The sequence below is a fragment of the Pempheris klunzingeri genome, chromosome 7 (assembly GCF_042242105.1).
Source record: "Pempheris klunzingeri isolate RE-2024b chromosome 7, fPemKlu1.hap1, whole genome shotgun sequence".
Taxonomy (NCBI): Eukaryota; Metazoa; Chordata; class Actinopteri; order Acropomatiformes; family Pempheridae; genus Pempheris; species Pempheris klunzingeri.
In genome coordinates, this window is record NC_092018.1 from 28822931 (window position 1) to 28840168 (window position 17238).

At 44.7% G+C, this 17238-nt stretch overlaps 1 protein-coding gene across 1 annotated transcript in view; it reads left to right on the forward strand.

Annotated features, from left to right (window-relative positions):
- LOC139203670 (tetratricopeptide repeat protein 28-like) overlaps positions 1 to 17238 on the forward strand; it is a 157393-nt gene that overhangs the window by 109272 nt on the left and 30883 nt on the right. The window contains exon 6 of the mRNA XM_070833499.1: positions 13066 to 13573. Coding sequence (XP_070689600.1) covers positions 13066 to 13573 — 508 coding nt within the window. The remainder of the gene's footprint in view (positions 1 to 13065; positions 13574 to 17238) is intronic.

The following is a 17238-nucleotide window of genomic DNA, read 5'->3' on the forward strand; positions in this document are numbered from 1 at the left end:
AGTACTCCATCTTAGGAGGGGACGGAGGCCTACGGGTTCTGCTTATACTTGACCTTGCAGCGCACACAGTATGGTCTCTAAATAACAGGCGAGACAGGCCTTAGCTGGCTACACATCAACCTCAGAAAAAAGCTCTTAAATGTGCTGTCTTGAATAGAGAAAGGGACCAAGTGGAATCAAGATTGTAAAATATTCAGTAGAGGGCCCGAAGGTAAAGACTGCTGCAGTATTTTATTGTGGCCATACTCAATTTTCAAAAGTTAGTAGCTGTTGGTGGCGCTGTCAGGAGATTTAATTGCAGTCATTGGCTTTCGCTTGTGGCAAAGTGCGGTCATCTCAGGTTGGAGGGTTGGAGTTCTCTTGTGATGCCACATGCACACACATGAGATTAGTGCTGTTTTGTGACAATGGTTTCAAAATAAATAGAAATGCTCTGCAAATCACTGCATTATTAATGTGCTAAACCTACTCAAAATGATGTTTACCTCCTAGATTGAGACCTGATACATGACATCCTTTGACAAATAACGTTGTATTTTCATCTTTACTACAAAGAGCACTGTATTTACTGTTACCTTTGATGGATGTTTTTTGAAGAATTTTAACTCTAAAAGCATACCTTCATTCATGTTTTTTCTTTTTTTTACCTGAACAGCATGTGGTAGTGCTGTTTTCAGTGCTGACTAGCGCCTGCAGTCTTCCACTCAGGTTGCACCAACAGCCTCCAGTCATAAGATATGTTGCTCAAGAGAGAAAAACCCAGGTTTAAAAAATTCCAAGCATTACTCACTGCTCCTCATAAAGCTCGCTACGAGTGCCGGGCAAAAATTGAATGTGACTCATAAGAGCATAAACATTGCGATCAAGTAGTAGATGACCGTGCTGAGGGATGACAGTGTTTGAGAGATTTTAGAGAGAGTGGGGTAGCAAAAATTTTATTTTGAAAAGCGAAGTGGACATATGGACGTATGCCTTTGATTATTAAAGATATTCTTAGTTTTATAATGTTCCTGCAAAATTGTGACTGTGGTGATGAAGAAAGCGTTCATTCGGTGTGTGTGTGTGTGTGTGTGTGTGTGTGTGTGTGTGTGTGTGTGTGTGTGTGTGTGTGTGTGTGTGTGTGTGTGTGTGTGTGTGTAATGAGTTGGGCATCTGTGAATATGTGCATGGGCACGTTTCTGACTTCATCGCCATTCAGAGAGGCTTAGCGCGATTAGAGTAGTGTGATCCTCTGAAGAGTTAATGATGAGAGAAGCAGTAGCTCCACAGAGGCCAGTCACACACCATCCTCTGACAGCATGTGGAAGCTTATCTTGCTCTATGTATTGTGTGAGTCTGTTTCTGTGTGTGCAGCTATGTGTGCACTGCATGGATTTGAATGCGTGGGAACATATATGATTGGATTTCAGCTCGCATTTTGCACATGATAGTGTTTGTTATCATCTACCCTGAACACCATTAGAATATGTATGATTCCTTTGTCTGGATTTTTGACATTTGGGGGTTTATGGACATACAAAGCAGAATTTCTAATCATATAGCTTCATTATATCAGTGTCAGACATAGATCCAGCACAGGAGGGGCTCTTGGTACCTCCGGGTCTAGTTGAGGGCTACACGACATGCTGAAGAAGGCCGATTTCCCCCTCCCCAAACTCCAGGGGACTGACTGACAGGCTTAATGACACTGTCGGGGTTACAGCACGTCTCCAACTCATTTTCAAATGTGATTGAAGTTCGCAGTGGGTAGCTTTTCATCAGTGTTGAGCAGACAAAAGGGACCTTTCAGTGTTGTCTTTGTGTGTGCAGTTTGTGTGTTTGCACATATTCACCCGCAGTCCTGAAGAGATGCACAAGAGAAAAATCTCTTTATGGTTATTATCCAGGCTGTGTGGGAATCTCAGGTTCCCAGAGATGATGAGTTTTGTGTGGACTTGTCTCTAGTGTGTACTCCGCTTATTTATTGCATACCATATATACACACTGATGTACTTGCAGGCACACACTGAACAGAGGAGACTGCACAAACAGGATTCTATGTCTGGGTCAGTGTGTCATTAAACCAGGTTGCCTTTGTGTAATATCCAAATTTACAAGACGACTTAAACACACACAATTCAAAGAGAATATTGTCTGAGCCTTGTTGGACCGGTACAAGAGAAATACGATATACAGGAAGTGTTACGTAAAGAGTCTAGTGTTATTTAGTCTCCAGTGTACATAGCAGTGTGTCCATTGGCTGTACTGCTCAGTGGACTCTGGTTACAGTCCACCTCAGTTTAGGACTGAGCCATTGGCGGCTGCAGATGTGGGATGAGTCATGTAATAGTTGTTAGTGTTGGCTCAGCTGTAGTTCTGACCCCCTCCTTCTTCTAACCCTTTCTTTCTCATTTCCGCCCCTTTCTCTGCTCCCCTTTTCTTAGGTCCTCTAAACTAGCCTGCTTGCCTTTGTTAAACAGCAGTTAGGCATATGTTATGGCTGTGAAGCCTGCATCCTGTCACTTAATGGCACCGCAAAAGTGGCCTGTGATTGCTCCGTCACTCCAGTGTGAAGAGGCCAATCTAACACAGACAGAAATCCACTTTGTTTGAAGCCACAGTGGTGTTTTTCCTATCATTCTTGCTCTTGACTGGTGGAAGCAGAATTCGATTGGTGCTTATGCGTCTGCTTTGAATCAGCTGACACTCTTCAGCTATTGCTCAGCATACAAAGTCACCCCCACCTGGAGAACCTTCATTTAGCTTCAGCTTGTCCTCAGTGGGGAGAGTTTAGCAGAGCCAAGTATTCCTCCTACGCTGGCTAATCCCCCTTCTTACATTGCGTGACCTGAACACAACAGGCATTCCAGAAAAATCAGGCCTTCAAATTCCAATACAGTCCCTGCAGAGTGTTTGGTAAACATATTCCTCTCTCTGCTCTCTGTGTCTTTTCCAACTCTACTTCCTTATTCCCTGAACACCCCTTCACATATCTTCATCCATTAGGATGTGTGGCTCTTTTTTCCTCACAAGGCCTTTGTTGAAGTAGCAGACAGATGTGTGTTTTTTGCGGGCACAGGTTGGGTTGCAGGAGCAGAATGCAGCTCCAAGCAAACATACATCTCAAATGACTTGGCCGAGACGCCAACTTAATTTGTGGCTGAAGGGCTGTAACAAAAGCCAATCACCCTTCCACCGTGGCTTCTGTTCCACCAGAGGTGAGAGATACAATCAGGGCCCCCGCTAGCAACTATTTACCCTCCCTGTCAATCAGAGTCCTGTGGCGTGGGCTCACAGCAGGAGGCATCACTGGCAGGTGGCCCAGCATCTCCAGGAAAACAGCACTTAAAAGCAGCGATTATTTCCTGATCGTCCCTTCCTGTCTCGTCCACACCACACCCCACGCCACAGCTTGGCCCGCCCTTGAGCTCACATCTGCCATCATCTTTATCTGTCTGTCTGCCTGGTTCTCGGTACTCCATATTACCTGCAAATGAATAGCATCAGTGGAGCTCTGCTGTATTGCTCTTGCTTAAGGAAACTAATTAGGAAATTCTGGTTTTGATCCTTGTACCACACACACACACACACACACACACACGTTCAAAATAGGGACACAGCCCCCCAGGAGGCAGATGTGTCTTTCATGGGACATGGAAAGGAATGTTCCTGGGATTTGGTTTCCATCATGCTGCACTAAGGGAGCTTACCGTCCTCATGGGCTTAAATCTCTGTCACAGTGGGAGGTAGTGTGTGTGTGTGTGTGTGTGTGTGTACGTATGTGTGCATATGTGCATAATGTGTTTATGGATGTAATAATACAGCCCAGTAGTGAGATCCTCTTTTTAGTCTTTATCAGTCGGACCAGTTCTGACTGCCTGGGGCTAAAGCGAAGGGCCCAGTGGTGCTGACAGCGTGGGGTTAGTCTGGTATAGCTCAGAGGAGCCACAGTCCATGGAGCAGTGAGGTGTGGAGGTGCTTTGGAGGGATAGCCTGGTTTTTTTGATTCCACCAAGTGCTGGTGTTGATGCTGTGTTTTGAAGGCTGCCCAGGCCACAGTAGCCACCCTCACCAGGCTTGTAATTACATTTGGGGAATAAAAGCACAGAGGGAGGAAGGGTTTTAAGTGGCTTGTGTGCTGGGCTGGAGGTAAAACGAGGTCCTTTCGCTCTCTCAGCTGCATGTCATTGCAGATTTATTCGCCCAACACTTCAGAGGATGATGACCAGACGCAGTATATGGTGTGATTGAGCTGGCTATTTAACTTACAGGTGAGAGGTGTGAGGTTTTTGTTCGACAGGCTTATGTTTTTTTTTTTTCCTTTTTTGTTCAGAGGATTGAACTGGAAATAAACAATGAGCTCCACTCGGTGGGCGACACAATATTAAACTAGGTATACGTTGATGTAACTGTCACCAGGATCGTGACATATACTCAGAGACTTATGTTGTTCCCTCACAAAGCCTGTGACATTTCTTTTACATATTTGATCACCTTCAACTTTAGTTAGTGATGCTTTAAGTCTAGCTACTGAAAAGTGAGTATTGTTTTTGTTGTCCACTTGGGGGGACAGGAAGAAGCTGAATGCACATCATCTGATCCATTTTTGTCACTGCAAGCATGTTAGCACACAGTTGCATATTGACACATCCAGCTGACAGAACATTAGCATTCATTTGGAGTCGTGTCTATGGACACCTGATAAATGCAAGTCACTCTTCATTTAGCTCTGTCAAGGTTACCAACGCCTTAGAAACATATGTAGTAATATGTAATATGTCTTTAGCTGCTAGATGTTCCAGTTTCTTCTCCAGCTAGTTGCCGACTGTACTTGTCTTGATGGACAGGTGGTGCACAGCGAGCTTTTTTGTTGACAGCAGCTGCCTGATGCTGCTGAACAGGGGATTCATGAGAATTTGGGGGCCAGAAAACAAGTGAGCTAAAGTGTGCTAAAGGAGGCCAAGAAGCTTTGTAGAGCTCTCTGACACGCAGTCATTTGACCGTTTGTTAATATCAAAACTACTGATTAGTGTATCTTGAAGTATCTCAGTGGAAATATACCTTGGTTTCCTTCACACGTTCAGTGCAAAGGCTGTCGGGGTTGTCTCTAAGCATTTAGTGCTCATTTTTCCAGTTCACTCACAGGAGAACAACCCTCCTGATTCATAACTAAAGCAAAACCACAGTGAGACCAGAATGTCCTGGCCTATGAAAGTCGCCAGTTTATTATGTTAACCAGGAACCAGGATGGCAACATCACCTCTGTTTCACTGCGGTTGACATGATACTGAGGTGACAAAGGTTGGAATAGGTCAGTCTGAATCCGACGAGATGCGCCACTCTGAAACCACACACACATCCCTGTAGGTCCAGACATTTTAGACTTTTCTTAGATATGAAAAGGAAGAACTGAGAGAGTGACAAAGCTATGTGTTACCTACATATAGTAGATTCAGCCAACTTATCAACACACCAATTATTTTCTCTTTACTTTCAGTGATCTGCTTCAGATTTACAGTCACTTTGTGGAGCTCACCTGAAGATATTCCAAAAGAAAAACGCTTTATAACAAAACAACTGAAAGCAGCCGTGCTTCCTTCTGTTTCACAGAAATCTGATTTGGTCTGAACCCATTAGGCATGAGTTACTTGTTGCTGCAGATGGATTAAAGTAGTGTGGCACAAAAGCTCTGTCTCCCTGCTCAAAGTGGACGGTGAGGTGCTGAGAGTCTGGACATTTGGTTGTCAGTCTTCATTTCTTTCATTGTGTCAGGCTGCTCCAGGCAACAGCTCTGGCCAGCTCATATTGATCTGGGTCCTCAGGCTTTAACCTGCGTTCTCTTATCTCTCCTCTCCTCTCCTCTCCTCTCCTCTCCTCTCCTCTCCTCTCCTCTCCTCTCCTCTCTCTCTCCTCTCTCCCCTCCTCTCCTCTCCTCTCCTCTCTCCCCTCCTCTCCTCTCCTCTCCTCTCCTCTCCTCTCCTCTCCTCTCCTCTCCTCTCCTCTCCTCTCCTCTCCTCTCCTCTTCTCTCCTCTCCTCTCCTCTCCTCTCCTCTCCTCTCCTCTGCCACCTAACAAATGAATTTTTTTGTGTACCATTGAAATGGGTTGGACTACGCAGTCCTATATGTCAGTCCTGATTTGTCCAGCTGTGTGAGCTGACAGGGACAGCGCCTCCCATCCCTGGGCCTCCAAAATGCCCTTGAATAACCCTGCAGTCCTGCGTCCTTGGATTGACTGCCCGGCTTCCTGCTGAACGCCCTCAAATGAAAGTGGGGGCCTGCAAGCCACACTATATTTGGCAGTGTGTCAGCAGGCCCAGCAGGAAGCCATAATAACTGCAAATTAGCTTATAATGGACGGACTTTGAAAATGACGTTGTATCATCAGATGTTGCATCCCTTTTAGTCTAACTTGTGTGTCTTAGCATGTTGCTCATCCCACCCACATGAACTGTGGATCTCTTTTTTATTTTTGGTGCTCAAAAGATTTCCAACAGGTACCACAATTATGATCAGTGTATTAATTTCTGATCACACGCAGCAACGCGACTTTAACTGCTCCTAACCCCTGTTAGTATTTTAAGAGGGAGTTATCCAGTTTTCACAGAATTATGCATCTCTCTCTACTTTGTCCCTAGCTTGAGGCCTTGCAAAGTGGCAAACCTTGATGTTTACCTCAAACCCCTCCTGGAATGACTTTCAAACACCACTGTGATTTCCCCTTCTGTCACCACAAGGTCTCTCAAGAATTGCTTCCCTGTACCAGCAGGCATCACACAGCTATGCCCGTGGAGATTTGACTTTAGTACAGAAATAAACAGCAGCCCTGTGCAGCCCTTCAAGGCTTTGCTCTGATTTAGAGTACATTAAGATTCATTCACAGTGCCCCACTTCCCCAGTGTGCCACCTATTCAAATTCCTCCTCAACCAGACCTAAGACTCATGTGTTTATATCAGAAGGCAGGAGGGATGTTTTTACATTTGAACAATGCTGACATCCTGTCACAGGGGACAGGCTCTAAGACTGAGGTAGGTGCTGTGGGGGCTGGAAAGGTGGAGCCAAGCATCAGCTCACTTACTGGCTTTCCTTCTCATTTCCTCACTTGATATTAGGCAATTTCTATAAACCTTGTTTTGTCTAGCGTATTGTCAGAGAGAGGGAGCTAGAAATATCAAACCCCCACACCACTTGAAGGGACCAGTCAAATTTTCCACCAACACCAATGGAGACTGTCAGATCCAATTTCATTCAGTGCCTCTTGTGTTTCTTCCTCTCGGCTGCCTGTTTGCCACCAGCTCACACAATACACCCCCAGACAAACACACTAGCACGTGCTGGAGCATCCGAGCTGTAGTGTAAATGCACAAATACATGCAAACGCAAAAATGTGGCCACACACAGAAGTGCACACAGACAGAAACCACAAAGTGGTATATTTGTGTATGACTTTGTGTGTCTGTGTAAGAGTGTGTGAGAGAGAGTGTACTAGGTCTTTGGTGTAACCACAAATGATCCGCCATTTGCCTGGCACCACTGCACAGACTACCCACAGGAAAAAAAAGCTTTTCACCAGCAAAAGCATTGCCTGCACTGCTTATCTGTGTCTTTGGTTCACTTCATGTAATGCTGTGTGTTTGTTTCTGAGTGCATAGTGTGTGTGTGTGTGTGTGTGTGTGTGTGTTTGGGCAGCAGACAGTCTAACAGACAGCGCAGTAACTGTCACGAGTGCCCTTACCCGTAGCTTGACCTTTAGTGACAATCAATCCTTTGTGAACGTGTCCTGTGAAGGCTAAAGGAATTATCAAGCTTCAGGCCCTCTGGCGTCATTCATCTACGTGCTGGAGGTCACACAGGTCACACAGAAACAAGTGGCTCCTCTGGTGCCTCATCACTGTTAATAGATCAGATTAGCTTTGATGATTGATTAGAGAAATTGGTTAACAGCCAGGTAACTCCTGATAGCTCAGTTTGTTTTTAGAAGCCAACAGAGCCTTTTCAAATGTTATTGCAACATAAGGTATGCTAGAGGGTGCTGGAAACAACAGTTATGACTTTCAAGAACATTATTTCAAAACTAGGAAAGCTTAAGAGGAAGGGGCCTGTAATTTGGCTGCAGCGGAGGCAAATTTGAATTGAGTTTGGCCTGAGTCGGCCACAGTGGACTACTGAATCCTTCTGTGTGCATGTGTTTGTCCATGTATGCTCGCGAGTGTGTGTATGAAAGAGAGCAATCAGGCACAGCTGTACCTGCCCTCGCTTGGCAGAGCACTGCATTTGCCTGCTTAAAAAAGCAGAAGGTTTTGATATGGCAGAGAGGCAGTCATTTGGCTGATCTAATGGTGGCTCCCATAGGATCCATATCTGTGTGCAAACACCGAGTGAGGACAGAGAATGGAGTATACACCCATAAAACCGGCTGAACAGTTTATCATATCCATCCCCACCCCCACCAGCGTGCCTCCTCTACACACCCCCTATTCTAGCTCATTTCTGCATACATGCACATACATGTTTTTTTGCACATGCTCACACAGAACACGCACCTCTAGAAAGCATCTTTTCAGCCTCTTTGAGAGCCTCTGTGACCGCTCTGTTCCATCACTGACTTTATTACAGTTGAGATGTTTCCTTTTTTGTCAAAATGCATCGTTGCAGGTGAATTCAGATCTAAAGACATCCTCGCCCTGGGGATGTCTCCAGCATTCTCTTCTCTCATCCTTCAAACACAATCTTTCCCGTAGCCTTTTATCTGCCCCCCCTTCCTCCCACTCTACTCTCCCCCACGCCCCGCTCCCTCCAGTGTGCGGTTCTGTTCCCTGCCAGCCAGCTCCTGTTGCTGCCTGAGCCCAGCTCGTTAAGGGAAACACTGGTGCATGGTCCTCCTCACCTTCCCTCTGCATTGCCTTTTAATTAGACAGCTGTTTGTGTGTGCGTGTGTGTGTGTGTGTGTGCGTGTGTGTGCGTGTGTGTGTGTGTGTGTGTGTGTGTGTGTGTGTGTGTGTGTGTGTGTGTGTGTGTGTGTGTGTGTGTGTGTGTGTAGTGTTTGTATGAAAGGCTGGAGTGTTTTTTTGTCATGTGAGTCATCTTTTGAAGTGATTGGTATCACAGTGGCTTGTTTGTTTTTCTGATGTTCAAGCCTGGTATAAAATAGCAGTGAGCACTCAGTACATACTATATTAAGCTGGTGGACACACACATATTTTTCTTTGATTATATTTGATCGACTTAGGTGGTTTTAGTGCTGATACAATTTATTAATGAATCAGTGAGTGGACAGAAAACACTTTGGTCTTTGGTGTGGTCAGTTTTCAAGCAAATATTTGCCTTTTTTTTGTTGCTTTTCTCTGTGTTATACTACGGTCTGACATTTTATTAAACAACTAAATGATTAAGTTTATGTGTAAATGTAGGTAAATGTGGGTAAAATTCATTAAAAACATTGTTAAAAAACAACAAAATGATTAATTGAATTAATCAAAAAAATAAAAGCTTTACTCATTTTAGCGTTGTTTGTAATACATTTTTGGCTGTGCTTCTTAAATGGAACCATTTAACCATGATATTTAAGGTATTATATAGAAATCATACACGTCTTCATTACAGTGAATGCAGTTCCTATGTGTCGATGCTTTTTCCAGGCTGACAGCCGAACATCTGTATTGGTGAAGTGAAATGGGGAGTTGCTGCCTCCTCTGTGGTAATACAATCAGGCTTGTTCTCCATCCCTTCTTGTCAAGAGAGAGTGACTCCTCTCCTCTCCCATATAATCCCATTAACAGCACTTTACTGAAGCAGTGGCTGCCCTGCCCTCCTGCAGGACATGCTGTCTGGACAGAGGGCGAACTGTGGGCTCTTTAACACCTTACACCCTCCAAGCCTGCCCCCCTCTCTCATGCTCACTTCCACTTTCTCTCTCTCAAATTATATATCAGAAATAGACAAATGTTTTGTTTCTCTAGAACGGCCTCAGCTCAGTTTTTGTGCGACCACCAGAGAATTAGTGTACTCACATGTGATACAGTATACTAAAGCTTTTATCTTACTAACATTTCACTGAGTTGTACCTCGGTGTGACGTCTGTTCAGGTAGAATTGATGAAAGCATGTCAGTGGGGAGGTGTGGCTCTGATGACATGGAGCTTCCAAGTAGTCTTTTATGAAAGTGGTAAATGTCAGAGTAGTGGATGCTTTTTTTGTACACTTGTGCATGTCTTTGTTTGCCTATTTCTGTCCACGCAGAAGGAGATTCTCTCTTCTACGAGGCCTGGTAGGCGCTAATCCAGCCATTTACATCTCCATGACAACCAGGCTTGTCCCATAAGCCCAGCCAGCCTGTGATGATAGCCCTGGTTGTTTTGAGTATATCAGAGCTCATAGGTCCAAAGTGAAAGAAGGCTTTTGATTTTCAAAGGCATATTCACATAGATGCAAGACGACCAAGTAGCTCCACACAGCAGTGAAGTGCGGGGCTGGACTCTGTGCCAGTGTAAGAAATAAAACACATCAGGGGCTCACAGTCACAGATCTTACATCGCGCCAAGCCCGGCCATCACAAACGGCTCTGCCGCATGACATGAGGGGCTAATTATGCTAAGCACAATACATTACCTCTAGCATGTGCTTTGAAAGCAGCCATTTCTTTAATGTGCTGCAGAATATAAACATACTTAGTAGAGGAGGCTGACAGTGGAGAATCAGCAAGGAATCCTAAACCACTGTCCTTGTCAGAGGAAAGAAATGGAATAATGTTGTTAGAGCCAAGCATTTCTGATTAACATGTCATCTCAGCCCTCCCCTGCTGCCTTCCTTCTCCTTTTCTCGTCTCTCCCAGGCAGAACTAGTTTACCTTTCATTAGGAGACCCTTGGTGCAAAATGTGTTTGCTGATAAGAGCCAGCGGTTTATCAACAGTTTATAAAGAATGGCGTTAGGATTAATCAAATCAGCACACATCCGGAGAACGGCTGGACTCTGTAAACACAATCAGATCTGACTCCGCAGACGGATTGAGAGAAGTGGGGGAGAGAGACTAAGAGCAGGGAGGGAGGAAAGATAAGTGCAGAAAAGAAATGGAATCAAATTAGAACGAAGTCGATTTGGCAGAAATTATGTATTTCGGGCAATTATTTCTCTCCCAGACGGAATGTTATTTGGCGATACTGGTGGGGAGTCAAAATGAGCAGTGGTGGGAGAGGGCTGCAGTCAGAAGTGGGAGAGATATGGTCCCAGTGTCTGTCCCTGAGCCAAACAGTGCATCCTCTGACTGGCAAGGCTGGTTCCTCATTATCTGCCTATCTTGGCTTCCATCTGAGGAGAAAATGCAGCGTTGCAGTCTCACTTTAGAGGGACACTGATCACAAGAGCAACTCATCTCAACTGGAGAAAGATTGCTCCCCCTCTCGCTTTCTCTCCCTGTGTTTCCAACTGCACTCGGTTGAAGACAGACAGAGATGAGGAATCCTCTCTGTTTTCTGCTCAGAAAAGTGGAAGTTTGAGTCGGAGAGATGGAGCGAAGCTTCAAAAGGCACATGTAATTGAGCGGCCCTAGATAGGCTATCTGGGAACATGAAACAGCAACAGTTGTGACGGAGGGTAATTGCCTCCCTGGGCCTGTATAATGCCTTGTCGAGTCTTTAAACTTGAGCAAACTGCTGGAAGTCCTTATGTCAGCAGGTAATTGGTTCCAGGCATCAGCAGCTATGTGAAATGAAGGAAAGATAGGTAGGTGGGGTGTATGTGTGTGTTCAGAAAAAGAACATATGAAAGATTCAAAGAGGAGTGTCTTTATCTTCTAGCGTCTTCAGGAGTGTTCTGTTGTATTGATTTTTTTTTCATTTTTGCTTTTCGTTCATTCAGAGGGCGCGATATTTTCATTATTTGGCGCAAGAGCAAAGTAAAAATACCTCTTGCTTTCTGTGGGTGCATTTCTTCAAATTACATCTTGATGCATTTGTGGAAAATATCTATGTGAATTTCAAATTTAAGATGATGGCACTCATGCCTGCTCTGAAGCCCAATGCAAGTGTCACTGGCCAGTTTTGTGACTGGCTATGAAAACTGCTCTCACAAACATATGAAACCACTGAAACTACACTGAGTAGCTGGTGTTCCAGTTGTCTGGCCCTACATTTCTCCAAGATTACCGGGGTCATCCCTGTTGCTGAGGCTCCAAGCTAGGGAAGATGGGCAGCACCGTGGCCTTTGCTGTCAGGGTGTCTGTCCTCTCCACTGGCCTGCATCCAACCTCTTTTCTGGCTGGAGGTTGCAGAGTGGGACCTCAGGAAGGAGATGCTTTATTAGCTGGCCCTGCATGATTAATTGAACATCTGTTCACACAAAGACAGCTGACCCTAATTCCCAGCTGTTTACCCTCAGTATAAACAGTTAATAAGCCTGCAGTGAATGTGTCATATAGGAGGTCAAGAAACCTCTCCACTTCACTGCTAAACCTCTCGTTTTGCAGTTGTAGCCGTTGCTCAGTGTAGTTTTTTATTTTCACAGGTGGACATTGCCTGAGAAAATGGAAGATAGAGTGGATGAAAATACACAGAATATTTTTCTCTCTGTTTTTAGCTTAAGAGGTCTTGCCAGCAGTCAGTCAGTAAGCCAGTTGGCCCCCCCACAGCTCTGGTGTGAAGCTAAAGCCCCTCTCCTCTCCCTCCTGATTAGCAGTGTCTTTGTTCCATTGGTGGTGGCGTGCCATGAAGCGTGATTGCAGTGGGCAAACTGACGGCTTTAAAACAAGCCTGCTGCGGTGCTGATCTGCATCACACTTTACCCCCCTCGTTACTTAGCAAAGATGAAATCAAATCAGCAATTGTTTTTTGTTTGATCCCTGAGCAGTAAGCCTCCTAAGAGATTTTTGGAATTTGGATTTTTCTTTCCCTCTTTTCTATTTCATGTACAGTACTCCTGGCTAGATGTGGGGGGGAAATCTGTGGTGCGAAAGCAACAAAATTACTCACTGTTGATGGAATGTGGGGATAATTAATGGGACTATTTGACATTTTTTTATTTCCATTTTTCCTACAGTTAACTACCTTCCTTTTTTCTGACTTGTCTCTCTCTCTCTCTCTCTCTCTCCATAGGCTGCTTCAATGGCACTGAGCAGCTTGGGCCATGTATATACAGCCATAGGGGACTATCCAAACGCCCTTGCAAGCCACAAGCAGTGTGTCCTGCTGGCCAAGCAGTCCAAGGATCAGTTGTCTGAGGCTCGCGAGCTGGGAAACATGGGAGCCGTGTACATCGCCATGGGAGACTTTGACAATGCCGTCCAGTGCCATGAGCAACACCTGGGCATCGCCAAGGCCCTGGAAAATAAACGAGAGGAAGCTCGGGCCTATAGCAACCTGGGCAGCGCGTACCACTACCACCGTAACTTTGACAAGGCCATGTCCTACCATACCCACGTTCTGGAGCTCGCCCAGGAACTGGAGGAAAAGTCCATTGAGATGAGAGCCTACGCGGGACTGGGTCATGCTGCTCGCTGCATGCAGGACTTGGAGAGGGCAAAGCAGTACCACGAACAGCAGCTGTCTATAGCTGAGGGATTGAAGGACAGAGCCGCAGAGGGAAGGGCCTCCTCCAATCTGGGTATGTACGCTAAATACTAGAAGATTTGTAGCATAACTTAGCTGTTAAGTGATGACAACATGAAGTCCCCCGTACGTTCCTGCTCGATCATTTACTTCCGATAGAAACATTTAAACATGCAGTTTGCTGAATAATGTTACATCACTATCATTATCTCAAAATTGAGGAAATGATGAGTACTACGAGTTTCTACGCTAAAGAATTCATCTTGGTCCGTTGGTCCGTTGGTCCGTTGGTCAGGTGTGTTGTTATATATGCTATAAGGGGAGCTTCATTAGTGAGACCAGACCTGCGGAGCCACCTGATGTTGGTCTACACTTTGCCTCAGTGTGTTAGTTAGGCACTGTCAGTCAGTGGTGATGAGCACGAGTATTGATCACTAGAGTGAATCTTTCAGGGACACATTACTGACTTTGGTATTAGTGTTCTCTTTAGAATCGATTTGTGGGATCCCCCAAAATACTGCAATCCCTTTTACAATGGTCATCTCATCACCTCAAATCCACTCACAGCATGTACAGCATCTAGTGAATGCAGGGGACTCCTTTGAGATTCCTCTGTGACTCTTTCAGACGAGGATAGGGTGACCAGATGTCCTGAAAAAATTTGGGACAGTCCTGAATTACAAGCCGCTGTTCGGAATCCTGAATCCGTGCCCCTAAAATGAGATTAAACCCAAGTTTTGATTAGCTATAGCCTAATAAAACATTAAATACTGATCGTCGTTCAACATTCTTTTGGTGTTTCACACAGACAGAGACTGTTCTGGCTCTGCAGAGAAGCCTTTTAAATTTTAAAGTCCATAGCCCTCATTTTAGCTTTGAGTTTTGGTCTCCTGGAGACGGAGCTCCAACCTTACCTGGATCACTTTCAGCCTAAAACAAGGAAAACTCCTTCCCAGTTAGTAAGAAATCTTGCAGACTGAGGCAGGTAAATGTTTACTGATCGTTTGCTTCAACAGTATAATTGCTGGAGCATATGAGAGTGTTTTTTAGTTACATTTAAGTTAGTGATGAGAAGAAAAACAGACGAGACAGAAGTGTGAAAGGTGTCCTGCCTGCCCTTTTATTGCTTTGGGGATGCTGAATGAGAGCCTCTGTTTCCTGCTAGTGTTTCCACCGTGCTGCTGGCTACACTCCTTTGTTTGTCTTCATTTAAATGAACTGTTTACATATTAATCTTTTCAGTATATTCATAGTTAGTGAGACTTAAGTGTTGTTGTTACTTTTAGACAGAGGCCAACAGTGTATTACAACACCATCACTACTTTATGTAAAGCTGTTTTTTAGACACAGTATTTAAAGGTTTGAGTATAAAAGGTGACCACAGAGTGGGCTCAGGAGAAGACGAGGGCACACACAGCAGATTCGGCCGGGGGTCACGCTGTCTGTTCCTACAATTGGCTGAACGTCTTCCCAGGCCTCCATGGTGCCTGTTAGACAACTGACCTTGTTGCAATAAACCTATTTTATTCAATAAGTCGTTGTCAGCGGAAGTTTCCTTTCATCAACTGCACATCATCGACATCAGAGAAGATACAACAGGTTGCATTATGTTCTCCAGTGAATAGCACAAGGAAGTGGAGTGCAGGGCTTCTGCATGGGGGCCAGGGATGGAGGTGGTGCATGTTAGAGCCAACAGTAAATTTGTTGGAAGTTCCAAGAAGTTCTTTGCTGATGGAATGCCAACATATGACATGCACTGTCGGAGGATAAATAAATTCCATTAAAATTTTGTAATTTTTCATGGAAAACCTCTAAAAATGACTCTGCTCTGCTCTCACCTTCACTCTGGCTTGGGCTTAATCACATCTTGAAATGAGAGGTGGTGTGAAGATAAATAAAACTGAGTTGAGGGAAATATACGATCAGGTCTTTTGATTGGAACTTTAAATGCAATCATTGTCCTTTTCCATGGTTTATAGCCACATAGCCAAGGTAACCTTGGAGTGTGCTAATATAATGCTGAAATGAACCGTGGAGATGAACGTGTCCCTTTGGATACTCAGTACCCCATGAGAAACATGTTATGGCCAATTCTCCCGTATTTAGTCCAGCAGTTACAACCTACATTGACTGACTTATGATCGCCATCAAGACAGTAGTAAACCTGACTCTAATGGACAACTAAGAGGCATAATAGTTCCTCCCAGATGAATTCTTCTTTAACCTAATGTGTAAAAGTGTGCGAGCGGAGAGTGGGGTTAATCAGCCAAACATAAATTGAAGGCGTCCTTTGACCAGACTAATGGTCGTTCATATTAGAAAGCTCTTAACACCAACACACACCTGATTTTTAAAGTGAGCTGGTCACCGGTTGTCATAAATACGAGACTGTAGTGAGAACATTTCATCATCTTACAGTACATGTGAGTTCTAATATGAGTGGGCAGCAAAAGTGTTCCTATCTGTGGTGTGACTGCCATTACGATGGCTAGAGCGCTCTTATTCATTATTAGTTGAAACGTTGTAGTTTGTCCAGTCCTTGACAGAGTAATGATTGTGTAGCTGATGCATTGTCAGAGAACTCCAGCTGGTGACGGGGCAGAGGCTAAATGAGCGGGGTAGTGATGATGCCTGTTGCTCCATGGAGACGGCCTGGAGAAGCTGGATCGTCCTGTGGATACGGTGTGTCTCGACAAGCAGGGGAAGCTTCCTGCCCACCTCGGTGCCGCCTGATGATCTGTTGATGCTTCTTGTCTATTTCCTTTCTCTCCTCTTTCTTTTTCAGTTTTGATACCTCCCTTCTCTCACTCTCTCTGTGTCTCCCCTCACCCCTACTGATTGTAATCTGCAGCTGTCAAGCTCCCAGTAATTGAAACTGACTTGATGAATCGCTTAATTACCTTTAATAGCTGATTCAAGAGGAGCTGAATAATGAAGATAACAGAGAATGAAGTGGAGGTTGTGAAGCATCAGTCTGTAATTGCCCTATTGTTGTTGTTGTTGTTGTTGTTGTTTGCAGCAGTGGGTTGTGCCTTGTTATTCAGTCATTGACGCCCGCAAACCTGCTTAGACCAAGAAGAAATGGGCTAAAACTAACAGGATGTTGTTCCAGACTTCAAAAAATGCTGCCTTTATGCTGCGTACAAAGAGGGGAAGGATGATCGAGTGAAGATTAACGAGCAGCGATAAAAGCAAAAAACACTGTGCAGAGATGGGAAGGAGAAGTTGCAGAAAGAGGAAAGAACAAACTTTTATTATGCCCTCTCAGCTTGTCGTTAATGTTGCGTGTAGTGTGGGTGGAGCAGCAGCTGACATGGCTCTGAGGTACAGTTGTATAGAGATCGCCATGCTTTAATATCTAACCACGATGCCCAGCGGTACCAGCAGCCCCGTCTCAGCACACTCTGACCTATAAAGGATATGAAAATGTTGCGTTCCAGCCCCATTTATTATTCATTAATTGGCTAACTTACCCCCTAGTCAGCAATATTTAATATCTGAGAGAGGACTGAAGTAGTGGGTTCCCATGTAGTTCACATTTCTGGTATTCATGAAACAGAATCCAAATGGTATTATTTTCCCTTGCATTTCACTTCAAAGAGACTTTGAATAAGTTTGGTGGTGTTTGTGTGTTAGCCCGCTCTTTGTTGTGCTCGCTTCGCCTTCATTCACACCTCCTCATTTGACCGCATGTCTCAACGAAGTCACTTGTAATGTTGA